This window comes from Pseudoliparis swirei, chromosome 10 (genome assembly GCF_029220125.1).
Source record: "Pseudoliparis swirei isolate HS2019 ecotype Mariana Trench chromosome 10, NWPU_hadal_v1, whole genome shotgun sequence".
Lineage (NCBI taxonomy): Eukaryota > Metazoa > Chordata > Actinopteri > Perciformes > Liparidae > Pseudoliparis > Pseudoliparis swirei.
In genome coordinates this window covers 1380013-1395879 of record NC_079397.1, presented here as the reverse complement: position 1 = coordinate 1395879, position 15867 = coordinate 1380013, and the positions used below count along the sequence as shown (strand labels likewise).

The following is a 15867-nucleotide window of genomic DNA, read 5'->3' as shown; positions in this document are numbered from 1 at the left end:
TTTGGGTTATATATGTAAAACAGCATTAAGTGTCAAAAGTAGTTTTAAAATACACAAATGTGTTATTTATTAATTTAGAATGATGTGAATATAATTTGTAATAGTTATTATCGTCATTTCTATTTTTCTAATTAGCTAAAGTAAAGCAAAGATTTCTGTAAACAACCGGATGTGAACTTTAGTCGTTTAGAAGAAGCTTTGACGATTCTGGTAATATATTTTAAAAACATGTAGAAAATAGTACAATTTGTTTGTATATGTTATAATAAAAATGAGTTGTAGTTATTATTCTCGTAATTTTGTAATTTTTAAAGTAAAGCGGTATCTTTGTAAAAGCTCAAACCGGATGTGACGTCACCGCTCGGCGCTCTCCTCTCCGGCCTGCTCGGTTGCTCTGCGGTGGACTCGTTCGGCCTGTTCCCCGGTGTGTGCTCTCCGTTCCCGGGTCTCGCGTCTCTCTGCGCCGTTTCACCGCGAGCTACCGGGCGGAACCTTCACCGACGCGTCTCCCGGATCTTCGTCCCGTGAGGAAACATGTCCACCGCGCTGGAGAGCTACATCAACCGTATCCTGCCGCTAGCTCACATGCTAACCGCCCGTCCGGATGAATGGGCTAACGCTAGTTAGCTTAGCGCACACGCTAGCAGGCGTGTTTATTTATTATTTTCTTCACGTAAAGGGACGCAGTATTGGCAAAAGATTGTTGGTAACGGATATAAGTTCAGTTAGTTATTGTTTTTATTGTAATAATAATTATGTAATTATTGTCTTGTCCATAAAGAGGTGTTGTTCCTTTAATGATGCGTTCAGGTACAGTGGCCATCGTCACTTCAGACGGGAGAATGATTGTGGTGAGTTTAAATACTTCTTAACTACCTTTTTGTTCAGTGGTAAAGTTTAATCAAGTATATGCAGTCAAAGTACTACATGGGAATACTACGAGTCAAAGTATTGCTTTCAAAGTACTTTAAGTAAAAGTATTGATCGATCAGTAAAATATGCTCCTGTTAAATCTGATGTTTCTGTGACATCACCTGTTTATTTAGCTCAATACACTTCTAATGCTTTACTCATTAATTTCATGTTTATATCTTATTTTGGGGGATATTCCAGAGATATTTGATTATGTGTGTGTGTGTAGTGGTCACACACACACACATATATAATCAAATATCTCTGGAATATCCCCCAAAATAAGATATAAACATGAAATTAATGAGTAAAGCATTAGAAGTCAATCAATGTATGAATTTCCAAATATTCAGACTTTTATTACCTTTTTTTAGAACTTTTTTGGTAAATTATATGTTTTGTAGTTTGTGGGATGTTTGTCGCTGCAGAGAATCTGGAGAAGCTCAATATATTTATATATATTTATTTATAAATATATTTATATTTATTTATTTATATACATTTAGATATATTTATTTTTATATATCTATTTAGATATATTTATATGCAGCCGTTTGTGACATCACGTTATTTGTGCTACTAAATCATTCCAGACATCAATTAATAAACAATGAAGTGGGAACACCCCTTCAACTCTGTTGGTTCAGCCGCCCCCTGTGGACTAAAGTGGTAGTGTTGGTACGATACTGTGTGTGTGTGTGTGTGTGTGCGCGTGCGTTCGTGTTCGTGTTCAGGGCACCCTGAAGGGCTTCGATCAGACCATCAACCTGATCCTGGACGAGAGCCACGAGCGCGTGTTCAGCTCCGGCCAGGGGGTGGAGCAGGTGGTGCTGGGGCTGTACATCGTCAGGGGCGACAACGTGTGAGTCGCCTGTCGATCACGTATTGATCCGTGAACTCACCGCACGACATGTAGTGAAATACAGAATGACATCAGTGTCGTGACACTCGTGTAATCCTTCATGATGATGTAACTTCAGGGCCGTGATCGGAGAGATCGACGAGGAGACGGACTCCAACCTGGATTTAGGGAACATCCGAGCCGAGCCGCTCAACTCTGTGGCCCACTGACCTCTGACCCCCCCCTGCTCGCTGTCGCCACGGCGACAGACGAGCTCTCGACTCTCCCGCGTGTCCCGGAGCCGGTTCCACCGACGCAGGTTTTTCAGAGTTTACCAGATCAGAATCTGATGTTTGAAAGCCCGCCGATATGTTTGTTTGTATTGTTTTATAAATAAAGAGCGCTAGAGTTGTTAGAGTAACTTTTTTATGCTGGGAGTCTGTGTTGTCATTGAGAATTTGTTTAAATAAAGTTAAACATTTTGGTTTGTTCAGTCGAAGTGTTTAAATTAATAAAGTTACAGATCCATCCAAATACAAAGTACCAAAAGGAATTCATTCATTTATTGCATTTTTTGTTTTTATTTGAACATTGAATCTTGAACCTGTTTACTTTCACCGACCGGCGTCGACATTTTAGTTTTGGGGAAAACCGCAAGTTTTTTTAACTTTATTGATGTATTCAGATTTTTTTATTGTATTATATGAATAAAAATCTACTTTTTCTTAAATCATTTTAAATTTGTTTTACATAAACTATCCAGTCTTTACTGTGACTTTGTTTTACATTCTTCACTTTGTGTTTTCATGAATCTATAGACACACCATACTTTGAATACCACATAACAACAAAGACTTGAACAAATTAATTATTAATGAATATTTTATTAGTCTATTGTGTTGTCGGTGTAAATATTGACTTCTTTACAATCCACTTTGCAGTCTCAGGTGATTAATATACAATTTAACAAACCAATAATTAATGAGTTATTATAGTTTAAACTAACAAAGTATTATGGTATGACGTCATGTCCTTGGAGCAGCTCTTCCACTAAAGCCCGCGGTGGCGCGTCGCGGTCACGTGACCCCAGAGTCAGAGCGCTCTGCAGTCGATTGATCTGGTCTGGGCTCGGAGCCGGAACCTCGTAGTGGAGCCGCAGCCAGGATTCACCTGAAGAAACACGGAGGTCATCTTCATCATCTTCTTCATGATCATCACCCTCATCCTCCTCCTCCTCCTCACCTTTCTTCACCCTCTGACCGAGCGACACCAGTAGCTCCGCCCCCACGCTGTGATTAATAGGTCCTCCGACGCTCGAGCGTCCCGCCCCCAATTTATGAAGAACTTCCGCCAACGTCAAACCGGCGACATCCAGGACCACACCTGCATGACGTCACGCCAAGAGGGGAAGTGATGGATCGATTATCGCCTGAATGAATTCTGATCGACGGTATTGATCAGAATAATCTTCTTTTTTTTAGGGTTTTTTAACCGATGATTCAAAATGTCCTACATTTAAATAATTTCACCCAAAAAATTGTTTAAAAATAGAAAGTAAAAGTACATATTAGAAAAATATATAAATTATAAAGTGAAAAAGCAACAAAAAAACGAACCAAGTAGATAAAAACATATGTTAGTGAATATATATGCGTTAGTGAGTGAATCTATAAGTTCTAAAGTCAATTAATATATATATGCATATAAGTGTGTAAGTATGGAAATATATATAAGTAAATATATAAGTACATAAGAACTTAAGTTAGGAAATGTGTAAGTAGCTAACGATATAAGTATGTCAATAAGTAAATATATAAGTATGTAATTAAAAAGGTTTTAAAAAGTTAAGTAAATAAATACAGTTTACATGTTAATACATATTCATTTTGTTTGTTAATGCTATTGTGCCAACATTAATATATAAATATTATATTAAGGTAATAAACAATGAATATGTAGGATTATGTGTGCCCTTCAGAATAAAAGCGCCTCTGCACTATATAAAGAAAGTGAGTGAGGTGTTGTTTACTATTGTTGTTTATTTCTCTGTTTACCATCTGCAGGCGTCTTCAGCTCCATCTGGTGCTGTGACCGCCTCAGGACACCGTAGTCGTCTGAGTGGGCGGAGCAAAGCGACAGAGCCGTCTCATTGGCCACGCCCTGAGCCTGCAGCATGGCCTGGAACCTGCACAGAGCGGCTCCACCAATCACAGCCTCAGAAATCTTCCTCCTTCCCTCTGATAGGTCGGAGGCCATGCCCGTCATCTCCAGCAGGACGCCGCCTTCACATGGATTTTGAGAGGTTTATATTCAGTGATAATAAATAATATATTTATTAAACATTTTATCTGCTTCTGGTCAAAATGAATACAATTATAATAATAAACGACCCTGTAATTTACTCTAGATACAAAGACTTTATTGATGATTAAATTATAGAATTATGTATGAACTATTAAAATATTATTGATTTCGTATTGTGTCTTCAAAATCTGAATTTAACATAAATTATTTATATATATATATATTTTTTTATATATTTTTAATTACATTTTTTATATACATTACATATTATTTTGTATATATATTTGTAATTTTTTTATTATAAATGTATATTATTTTTGTTGGAGTGTTAATAAAAGCTTTTATAATCGTATACACATTTATTTGTTTGCTTTTACGGCTTTAATGATTTAATTGATTTATATATTGTTTTATTATTCATGTCTTCAGTGATAATCACGTGTTAGAGGTAGTTAGATGTCGTTAGTGGTCGTTAGTGGTCGTTAGGGGTCGTTAGGGGTCGTTAGGGGTCGTTAGGGGTCGTTAGGGGTCGTTAGTGGTCGTTAGTGGTCGTTACCCAGCGTGGTGACGAGCTCCATGAGGTCCCCGGGCCCCCGCCCCTTCAGGGCCTCCAGGGCCTCCACCACCTCCAGGCTGTTGCCCACGCAGCGACCAATGGGAGCGCTCATCCTGCTGAGCAGCGCCGCCGTGCGCACGCCGAGGGCGTTTCCCACCGCCACCTGGAGACACGTGGATATTAACAACACTGTTAATAATAATACTATTAATAATGAATAACATGAATACATTATCACATTAACTAATCACTCACCAGTAACTGGGCCAGTTCCCTCGCCGCCTCCAGGTCTCGGTAAAGAGCGGCGGGTCCAAACTTCACGTCCAGAACCAGCGCCGACAGAGACTCCGCCCCTTTCTTCGAGATGATGGAGCCTGAGACGAGTTAAAGTAAGTAAATACTTAAATTACTGAATAAAAATAGAGATAAATAAAAATAAACAGAAAAGAAAACGTCAGTAAATATGTTAATATATTCATTTTAGAAAAATAATTTATCAAATATAAATGCATTTTATTTAAGTTTCTCTTAACCTGAACATTTATTATATATTTATCTCATTTCTCTGTCTGACCGGCGATGAGCGGCCGGCTGTCCACGGTGCTCGTGGCGTTGCGCCGAGCGTACAGGACTCGGTCCGCCGGCACCAGCGTCTCCGTCTGACCCACAATGCAACAGCCCGCCGCGCGCAGGATGGCCAGGATCTGAAGGTCAACACCTGAGATTACAGGTGGGAAGAGGACGTACGCGGCCCACAATGCATCACTTCTCCTGCATCACCTGAGCTGCTGATTGGTGGACGTTGAACCCTGGAATGGACTCCAGCTTATCCAGAGTTCCTCCTGTGTGACCTAAGCCCCGCCCACTGATCATTGGCACCTGACACACACACACACACGACCTCATGACCTCATGACCTCATAGGCCGGTGGCGCTGCAGCCGGGTGGAGGCGGGCCTACCTTACAGCCGCAGGCGGCGAGCGCCGGCGCCAGCACCAGACTGACTTTGTCTCCCACGCCTCCCGTTGAGTGTTTGTCAACCATAAGCCCCGCCCACTCCTCTGGCCACGACATCACTTCCCCCGATGACATCATCTCCCGGGTCAGGGCCTCCGTCTCCCGCTGGCCCATCCCCTTCAGCCAGATGGCCATCAGCATGGCGCCTGAGGGAAGCGGCGGGTGAGTCTCGGCGTGGCGCCCGGCGGCGTGGCGCCCGGCGGCGTACCTGTCTGACAGTCCTCGATGGCATCGGTGGCGACGGCGTGGACGAAGAACCGGATCTCCTCGTCGCTCAGGGCGCCGCCATCTCTCTTCTTCCTGATCAGATCTGGGATGGACGCCATGACGACCTGGAGGAGCAAGAAGAACAGACTTCTATACAACCAGAGGAGTCGCCCCCTGGTGGCCAGGAGAGAGAATGCAGCTCTAACACATGAAGCATAGACTTCTATACAACCAGAGGAGTCGCCCCCTGGTGGCCAGGAGAGAGAATGCAGCTCTAACACATGAAGCATAGACTTCTATACAACCAGAGGAGTCGCCCCCTGGTGGCCAGGAGAGAGAATGCAGCTCTACCACATGAAGCATAGACTTCTATACAACCAGAGGAGTCGCCCCCTGGTGGCCAGGAGAGAGAGAATGCAGCTTCAACACATGAAGCATAGACTTCTATACAACCAGAGGAGTCGACCGAGCATCAGAACAAGTTACTTCTCGGACTCGAAGGAGCTCAGACTAACTTATACGATCCTTCACTTCATAGAATCTACAACATGCCTGTCGACCAATCAGATGCTCAGCTTGTTAGGACAACATTAATAACACGCCACAAAGGATTGTGGGAACTTGAAGCCTCCAAGACGTATTTACTCTCCTCTGTGTCTCTATTCTGCCGTCACTCATTCACTCACTTTGGCAGTGAAAAGGTTAAATATGCAATAAAAGCAGAAACTGTAACACCCGGTTCCGTGTCTCCTCCGTGTCTTAATTGTTTAATTACCTGCACCTGCCCTCAGCCCCTCTTGTCTCGTTAGTCTGATGTCGTACACCTGTGTTTCTGCCCCTATATATTGAGTCAGTCTTTCCCTTGTCTCCTGTCGGATTGTCGTCTCTAGTTCCGTGTCGTTTTCCCGTCGTTCATATTGCTCCAGCCTGTCTCTCTGAGCCTCACCCCGTCACAAGAACCTGACAGACAGGTTGGACGCAATATGAATCACAAAAAAGCACTCTTTAATGAGGCAAAACAGTTTACAAAAGAAACAAGGTCCAAACGGGGCAGGCAGAGAATCCAGGTTCAGGGCAGGCCGGGTCAACAAGCAGAACCAGGAACACGGACCGGACGACGGGAAAAGGACACGGAACCAGAGACGACAATCCGACAGCAGAGAAGGCAAAGACTGACTCAATATATAGGGGGGAAACACAGGTGTACGACATCAGACTAACGAGACAAGAGGGGCTGAGGGCAGGTGCAGGGAATTAAACAATTAACACAGAGGAGACATAGGAGACACGGAACACAGGAGAAACAGAACAGGGTGTTACAGAAACATCAAATACCACAGTAAACGTTAAAGTACTACTGAATACTGAATACTAAATACTAAACACTGAATACGTGTACCTCTCCTGGTGCTGACCCGTCTGCGGTGCGTCGTAAAGTCGTCCCGGGTCAGGAGTCCACCGGCCAATGGGAGCACAGGGAGGGGGAGGGGTTTGACAGCCAATCAGGTTCCAGCTTTTGTTTTGATAACTCTGATGATCAGTGTTGGGCAAGTTACTGAAAATTAGTAATTAGTTACAGTTACTAGTTACTTCTTTTAAAAGTAATTTGATTACTTTACTAGCTACTGTATATCAAAAGTAATTAGTTACTAGGGAAAGTAACTTTTAAGTTACTTTTATGTCTGCTTTTTTAATGTAATGAACAGTACTGAACAGTCAAACACAATAAACATGTTGTCGACCTATTTATTGCAATCAACAGGGCAACAGGCCTTCAAATCAAGCAGTAGTACAAAAGTCCCTTTTAATACTTAACTTTATACAAAATAACTGTCTCTTAGATGTGGATAGGGTCTTTGCACCTGCACATAATTTACAACTCACCACTACATTTTTATCTTTAATTTCGACGAGCGAAAAGTAATGTCCATACTTCCAGGAGAGAAAGCTCGTGCTATCCGCGCTGTCGGCCGTGATGTGGTTTAATGCTCATTGATTGATTCGATTGGTGTATATTGTAGCGACCCTTTGAAGTGGCTGTCAATCACAGTGTGGCACCGTGATGCTGGTCGAGGGGGCGGGCCTGTGATTGGCGGAGTAGAGGGGAGGCGGGGTTAACCTGCCGGAAAACGGGAGTTAAGGTTGGTTGACGGGAACCGTTGTTGTTGACGTTCGAGCTGCTGAGCCGAGAGGAGCAGCTGTCTGTAACATGTAAATCCGCATCATGTAAACACACTGTGTTGGTGGATGCCCAATAAAGGGAGGATTAATAACGTCGTCCCGTCTCCGTGTCATCAGTCCATAACGTCCGAGACGTTACATCATTGCGCCACCAAGGTCCTGCGATGTCGGATCAGAAGCAGCTAAAGTAGCCTAGCTTGTCTTCTTGTCTGCAAGTGTTCATTTTTCACAAAAGAGAGTAATGCGAGTAACGAACTCATTTACATTTCAGTAATTGTAACTGCGTTAGTTGGGTTAAAAAAATACTTCGTTACATGCTCGTTACCGCTAAAAGTAGTGGAATTACAGTAACGCGTTACAAAGTACTTCACTTTTTTGTCACGTTTTTCTTTAGTTATATTTTATTATTCTATATATATATTAGGGCTGTCAATCGATTAAAAAAAATTAACTAATTAATCGCACATTTTGAAATTCATTAATCGCGATTAAAAGTTTTTTCCTTCTTTTTGAAGACCAAACTTCACACAGAGCTGTGTTTTCAAAGAGGCTCCTACCTATAAAGTGCCAGCGAGGTATTTAATATCGTGGATGATAAATTGTTTCTTCAGTGAAACATCAGATTAGTTAAAAAAAGAAGTATATTGAGACCCCATTGGTCCTGTCATCTTTACCACTGAACAGCAGAACCAGTGGCCTTGGTAACTGACTGACATCAGGGCTCTCAAGTCTCACGCATTGAGCGTGAGACTCACGCATTTCGGTCTTATCTCACGCACTCCCGCCACACATCGAATTCCTCATGCTGAAAAAACCTCTCGGCTATTTAATGCTTGAATGCAGGGGTGCTCAATACGCCGATCGATTGTTCCGCTGCAGAGCTCCGACGCCGGTCTGCGCGCATTGGGATGGAGCAGAAAAATAGTCACGAGTTCTTTCCGCGCCGCGTCCCCCGACACGTCGCCCCTCCGTTCCTCTGTGTGTCAGAGGGGGAGACGGGAGGAAGGAGGAGCAGGAGGAAACCCGACTGATTCATCCACGAGTTAAACTCATTTCTGCTCCTTATTTTCGCGGAGAAATAATTGTTTTAAAAACGCAAACAGTGTCAAACCGTACTGCCGCGGCTTGACACTCGGTTTGAGTGTAAAAACTTCAACGAACACCGGAAGTAAACAAAGTTGCGTTAATTGCGTTAAAATATTTTTGTGCGTTAACGCGGCCAAATTAATCGCATAGATTAACGCGTTAACGCTGACAGCCCTAATATATATATATATGTAAAATATATGTAGTTCTATATAATTATTTTATTTATATATATAATATATACAGTTATATATTATTATTTTATATATATATAATATACATATATATAGTTATATATTATTTTATATATATATAATATATATAGTTATATATTATTATTTTATATATATAGTTATATATTATTTTATATATATAATATATATATAGTTATATATTATTTTATATATATATAGTTATATATTTATATATATATAAAGTTATATATTATTTTAATATTATATATCTATAGTTATATATTATTATTCTATATATATATATATTATATATATAGTTATATATTATTGTTTTGTATATATTATATATATAGTTATATATTATTATTTTAACCTTCAACCATAAACGTCCTTAAACCTGGTTTTATGGTTTTATGAAGCGTTTTTGTTTTATTACTTTCTGTTTCAGAAGCACAATAAAGTCGAATGTCACCTTCAGACTAAAGTAAACACATCGAGGAATTATATATTTTTATTTTAATATAATTTCTCTGTTTTCCAGGTTGAGTGAGAAATATTAAGAACAAGGTTTTAAATGATTTATATAATTCATGTTCACTAATCAGATTAAATCAAAGATGGCCGCCGTATTCTTACGAGATAAATCTACAGACGCAAACAGACCAGTCAAATAAAGTCTTTAATGTGTATTTAGATGTTTTCCTTCCATTGTTCAAAAAAAAGAAGAAGAAAAAAGACGACATGACGCCGTTAACTTTGTAATAAATGACAGTTTATTATAAAGATTACAATCTGTAGCGTTGCGGAGCTCGTTGGTCGGGTCACTCTTTAGTTTTTATAAAAGGGAAGAAATAAAACTACCAGTACACACAGCACTCACTCAACAACACACATACTGAGGAGGAGGAGGAGGAGGAGGAGGGGGAGGAAGAGGAGGAGGAGGAGGAGGAGGAGGAAGAGGAGGAGAGATGGAAGAGGAGGAGGAGGAGGAGGAAGAGATGGAAGAGGAGGAAGAGGAGGAGGAGGAAGAGATGGAAGAGGAGGAGGAGGAGGAAGAGGAGGAAGAGATGGAAGAGGAGGAGGAGGAGGAGGAAGAGATGGAAGAGGAGGAGGAGGAGGAGGAGGAAGAGATGGAAGAGGAGGAGGAGGAGGAAGAGGAGGATGGGGAGGAGGAAGAGATGGAAGTGGAGGAGGAGGAGGAGGAGCAGGAGGAGAAGGAGGAGGAGGAAGAGGAAGAGATGGAAGAGGAGGAGGAGGAGGAGCAGGAGGAGCAGGAGGAGGAAGAGGAGGATGGGGAGGAGGAAGAGATGGAAGTGGAGGAGGAGGAGGAGGAGCAGGAGGAAGAGGAGGAGGGTAACCATTAAACCACTATAACCAGGGGAGTGTCAGGAGGCGGGATGTTGACGGGACTCTCAGCCAATCAGCAGGAAGCTGAACACTCTCAGATTTTGTCTGTTCCTGTGTCGGTTCCTGAAGTCTGGAAGGTAAACGTCGCCGTCGGCCTTCTGGCTGTCGCCGGGACGACGTTCACCCCGAGATGTTCTGTTCTCAGATCAGCTGTTTACACAACGAGTAAACAATAACAAACGAGAACCTCTGAGACGTGAGGACGCCAGAGAAGTTTCTGCAGCAGGTTATCCTGGCTTCTGATTGGCTGAGAGGTCCTCACAACAGGCGAATGTTTTCTATTAGTGTACAGGGTCGGGGGGGTGGGGGACCTGAGGTCAAGAGGTCACGTGACCTCTCCATCGCTGATTTTCATTGTTCCACTGCAGAGAAAGGAACAGGCCACGCCCCCTTCTGTGTCCAGTAGACTATCGTCCATTATAATATATACTCCAATATAAACTACACACATCGTGTGTGATGTTCACAGCGTAACGTTCTCCTCACCTGAGACACAACGGACGATATTATTAATGTTTATACTGGTTTTTATCAGTTTTTACTGTTTTTTAAAACCATTTTTAATCAGTTTTAACTATTTTTTTAACCGTTTTTTTTACTGGTTTCTACTGGTGCAGCTGAAACCTTCACAAATCACACGTCGTCCAAACGAATGACTACGCTGGTGATAAACTAGAATAAACTGATCGTACGATGAATATAAGGAGTTTATAGTCAAAGTTGAGCCGATTACAAAGACTGAAGCCTCGACCGTCGCCCCGAACACGACGAGTCATTCCATCGTCTGCTTTCCTTTATGTTTCACTGAAGCTTCATGACTCGACCAGAATACATATGAGACCGGCGATAGTCGACTGTGCTGCAGGGACACGTGTGACTTTGGGATTCGTGATTGTGGTTCAGCTCGATTCGTGTATTTCCTTCGGGAATAAAATGTGGATTAGTCGTCGTGGAAACAGGCACAGGGTCGTTGATTGTACTTCAGAGGACTGAAAGAGATTCAGTTTTAAATTTAGCGCTGGAAAGAGAAATGCAGCGTCCGGTGAGCTCAGAGCTCATCGTGTTGCTCCTCGCTTATTGATCAGGTGTCGAATCAATCAATCAATTACAGTGATCGGTTGTGCTGTCGGCGTCTGCAGCGTCACATCGTGTCTGAACTCTACAAAACTCTGTGAAAATGGGACTACAGATGAAAAATAGCCTCTTGGCTAACTCTGCAATGTTTTTATCAATGTGCACTGTCCCTTATTCAATAAACCATTTAAAAAATAAAAAATAAATACGAAAAGTACGTGAAATATTTGCAGGAAAAGGAATTAAAGTATAAACTGAGCAGTTAAATGTTCCCTGTGTGTGTTTTACTATTTATTCTGGATTAATGTAGATATTTGTGGTTTTCACTGGCCACGAAAACTGTAATGTGAAAAGTAACTCCTGAATACAAATACTTAAGTAAAGTACAAGTACCTCAAGTCCTTCGTTTCATTCCACTGCTGCTGGCTAACGAGAGACAACATGTGACGCTCGCTCTCTGGAAGCTGCATTTCTCTCCCTGTTGCTAAAGCTAGGCTAGCAGTTTCCCCCCACATCCAGTGTGCGTGCTAAGCTAAGCTCAACACGTGGCTCTGGATACGAGTCTCATCCGTCTCTGGGTTTCGTGAAGAGTTATGTCCACTGATCTGGCCGGACCACATGTACGTGCATAATGTGGTGCAACGTTAGCGTGACCGCGTTTTGAGTATAAAGTGCGTTAGCTAGCGAGGCAGGCTAGCGATAGCTTTCCAAAACTGTAAATCGGACGGCTTGTATAAAATGCTTTTCTTCACAGGGCTGAGCGATACATCGGATATATTTTGGTGATATAAATGTAGTTCATGGTGCTGTTGTGCTGCTGCTCGACCTCCCCGGGTAACGCAGGTTTAGCCTCTTTACTGACCTCAGTGAAAAGGAGTTTTTTTTTAAAGGCTAAACGCCAAAAAATATGGATTCAAGAAGAAAACTTTGTTGAATAAAACAGATTTACTGTTTCACTTTTAATAAATGTTGATGTTGGACAATTCTCTCTAATTATTGGAAATGTTTGCTCCACGCTAATTCAACAAATAGAGTATTAATAATGATATAACTGGAGTGTTGTATTATTCCCTCCAGACTTATGACTTTAATTATTCCTCCTTATCCTTTTATTCCGTCCGCATCGCCCAGCCCGACTCTATTGTCATTAACTTCTATCATTAATCTTCTCGGAGAAAAGCAGCATTTCTTCTTCTAAAACTTGTAGTATTCCAGATATAAAACTAAATTCGGTGTGAATTCCACCCGTACTATCAAATTTAACTTTTGGTTAATCTTCGTAAGCCGGAATGAACGAAAACGTCCCGCCATATTCTTCATAAAAATACATTTGCAAACAAATTTCGTTGGGAACCCCTTTTAACTCCCATTTTAATCTCTATTTATGGCCTTTGGGAAACTCTCCATATGCTCTAGAGGAAACTCCACGTATGGCAGGGAAGGAATCCCCAATATGGCGGCGAGGAAACTCCATATATGGCCTTTCCCTGGCAAAGTTACCATAACTGGTGTGGCCACACTCGATGGGTTATTAAGGAATAATATAAGAGTTCAGGGATGGAACGAGGAGTTTGATGTGTGAGGAAGGAGTAGGAGGGGAAGGTATTTCTGTACAGATGGCTTTAAACAGATAGCACCGTGTACAGTAAGCCCTCGATAAGCAGGTTAGAGACCAGTGGAGCTGCCGCTCTCCCTGAAACACAACACAAAGTCACTCATTGACAAGTCATCACCGACCTCCAAGGTCACCGGAACGACCTCGAAATTCAACTCTTTGTCAAATCATAACTAACTCAAAAATCATTTTCCAAACTATTAAATAAACTCTGTAAATTATCACCACCACATTATTATTACTTGTTATTCATAAATTCTAAATGATCGATATGAACTCAAAATAAACAACAAATTCTTCAATGAGTGATATCGGGAAGAAAAAGAAAAAGAAAGTCACAAGAAATCTGATCTGAGCTAATAGCAGCTAATCTCAGCTAAAAGCAGCTAATCTCAGCTAAAAGCAGCTAATCTCAGCTAATCTCCCGCCGCGGTCGTTCAGGTGGAGACGTCCAGTCGCTCGCTAATCGTCCAGCTGAGCTCATCTGGGGAAGCAGAATGGCACGAGGACAACAACTCGTCTCGTTATATTGATCAGTTTGTCAGTTCAGCTCTTTGATCAACGTCTCCTGTTCACGTGATTAGCTTAGCGAGCTAACGTAGCGCTGAAGAACACGGTGTGAATGTGATGCGCCGACTCTGCTATTTTCTGGTGATCCAGATCAGAATACACAGAGAACATTGTTTAGCAGCTTACATAAGTATTTGAAAAATGTATATATAATATTATTATTATTATTAATGATAATAGATAATATATTGTTTGCCAGCTAGCTCAGAACGTTAGCAACTGTGGGTACAATTTAAATGGTTGTGAATGGAAACGTATTACATAAGCGGGAAACACACTTAAAGCTTTACATTAAAACAGTTAATCCATTAGTCAGCAAAAAAATATGTTTCGCAATACTTTTAATAACTGACAACTTGTTAAAATAAATCTAAAAAGTTATTGTAACAGCTTCTCAAAATCGAAAGTTTGCTTTGATGGATACATTAATATTTGGGGGGTTTAACTTTTGATTGTGGTTTCTAAAGCTTCAAAAGTTCATATAACTTCACAGCATCAACAAAGAGACTGACGGCTGTGGACCGGTGGTGGTCTCTCCGTTTCTCTCTGAAGGGTTGACAGTATTTTTCTCAGACCTCAGCGCCAGTCCTACAAAATGGTGTCGTCCCTCTGGCGTGAGAACATTGTTCTGGCCTGAATTGTCGCAACTGTAACTTACATTTCCCGTCAATACCGGGATTGAATCTCTGTATTTGGTGGTAAATTCAATGAACTTGAACCTTGGCCACAGCCTGGTGTGAACCTGGTGGACGCAGACATTGGTACGACCAGTTCGTTTGATCAAAGAGCTGATGAGCCAAAATGTCAGCAAGAGAACTCAGAGAGCTGAGCTCCACGTTGGTACAAAGGTCAAGATTCAGTCACTGCTAAGATATTGTAGTCAAAGAGATAGCCGAGTGTCTGACCAGAAGTCAGGGGTTATGAGGTCACAGTTCAGGATGTCTAGAGGTGAGTAGTCCGAGGTCAAGTGGAACCATCCAGCAACTGTCTGAGCGCCCTCTCGATGTTGATCCGGTGTCCCAGTCTGGTGACGCCCAGCTCCACGTAGTCCTCCTTGGTGAGAGCCGGGAGGTGCGAGCCTTCGATCTCGTGCTCCTGGAAGCGCTGGCGGTGCTCGGCCAGGCCCACGCTCTCCAGCCAGTCGCCCACGTCGTATTTATTCCACAGGTTGAGGGGCCGCTGCCTCCAGGGCCGGAGGGCCAGCAGGGGCCCGCTGAGGACCGGGGAGGGGCAGGGGGAGGCGTGGGGGGAAGGGGAGGGCGAGCGGGACCGGGTCCGTGCGCTGGCGCTACGCATCACAAAGCGGACCTCCTTCGGTTCCGAGGGGAGGCTGAGGCTGGACGACTTCAGGATGGTTAGACCGCGGCCCGAGCTCAGGTCTGGCCTTTCAGAGCAGGGGGCGGTGGAGGAGGTGTGCCCTATTGACCTATCGGACGGGCAGGGAGAGGGGGAGGGGCTCCGGCGGGTCACGGGGTAGCGGCTCCCTGGTCGGACCGTATAGCTGGAGCAGAATCCTCGCTGGGAGATGGTGTGGAGTTCCCCGAGACTGGAGAACAACCTGGAACACATGACACAGCGTATGAACGACTGGTACCACTCACCAGTTACTACGACGACCAGGAAACAAGAAGCCAGCAATCAGATTGATGTTTCAGCAAAGCTAACGCAACACTGTTCACTAGCTAATGGGATTTGTGCGAGCTGTTGTAGATGTATGCTAGTTCGTCTGTTGATGGCGGGTTTTAGAGCAGTCACAAGTGTTATTGCTCTTGTGTTTTGGGTTTTGGACGCTCTTGTGCCCAATGCATACCACACAGAGACACACAGCTGGACACGCCTGGTTACGGTTGCTATGATCAGACGGAAGTCTTTCGGCGGAGGTGTTAAGCAAAAGGGCCGATTC

General features: G+C 42.8%; 3 protein-coding genes across 13 annotated transcripts in view; 1 reads left to right on the top strand and 2 right to left on the bottom strand.

Moving 5' to 3' along the window:
- Positions 1 to 387: 387 nt before the first annotated feature.
- Positions 388 to 2182, top strand: lsm8 (LSM8 homolog, U6 small nuclear RNA associated). The gene is made up of 4 exons (XM_056424647.1): positions 388 to 565; positions 811 to 851; positions 1647 to 1774; positions 1893 to 2182. The coding sequence occupies exons 1-4, from the start codon at positions 535 to 537 to the stop codon at positions 1981 to 1983; spliced, it is 291 nt and encodes a 96-aa protein (XP_056280622.1). The 5' UTR covers positions 388 to 534; the 3' UTR covers positions 1984 to 2182.
- A 435-nt stretch (positions 2183 to 2617) lies between these two features.
- On the bottom strand, positions 2618 to 7278 carry tymp (thymidine phosphorylase). 5 transcript variants are annotated; one of them, XM_056424622.1, is made up of 10 exons: positions 7237 to 7278; positions 5839 to 5962; positions 5574 to 5776; positions 5394 to 5492; positions 5188 to 5317; positions 4869 to 4987; positions 4614 to 4776; positions 3808 to 4035; positions 2996 to 3136; positions 2618 to 2923 (listed from the first exon to the last, which is right to left on the bottom strand). In XM_056424622.1, the coding sequence occupies exons 2-10, from the start codon at positions 5954 to 5956 to the stop codon at positions 2766 to 2768; spliced, it is 1359 nt and encodes a 452-aa protein (XP_056280597.1). In that variant the 5' UTR covers positions 5957 to 5962; positions 7237 to 7278; the 3' UTR covers positions 2618 to 2765. The 5 variants fall into 5 exon arrangements, with proteins under 5 accessions (XP_056280597.1, XP_056280596.1, XP_056280598.1 ...); XM_056424621.1 differs by lacking the exon at positions 7237 to 7278 and adding an exon at positions 6613 to 7199; XM_056424623.1 differs by lacking the exon at positions 7237 to 7278 and adding an exon at positions 6524 to 6585.
- A 2770-nt stretch (positions 7279 to 10048) lies between these two features.
- The window catches only part of LOC130200364 (SH3 and multiple ankyrin repeat domains protein 3-like), a 35399-nt gene continuing 29580 nt past the window's right edge, over positions 10049 to 15867 (bottom strand). For 6 of the 7 annotated variants that reach the window (XM_056424581.1, XM_056424582.1, XM_056424584.1 and 3 more), the window contains one exon: positions 10049 to 15522. In XM_056424581.1, coding sequence (XP_056280556.1) covers positions 14928 to 15522 — 595 coding nt within the window. In that variant the 3' untranslated portion in view covers positions 10049 to 14927. The remainder of the gene's footprint in view (positions 15523 to 15867) is intronic. The other variant, XM_056424586.1, reaches the window with a different exon arrangement.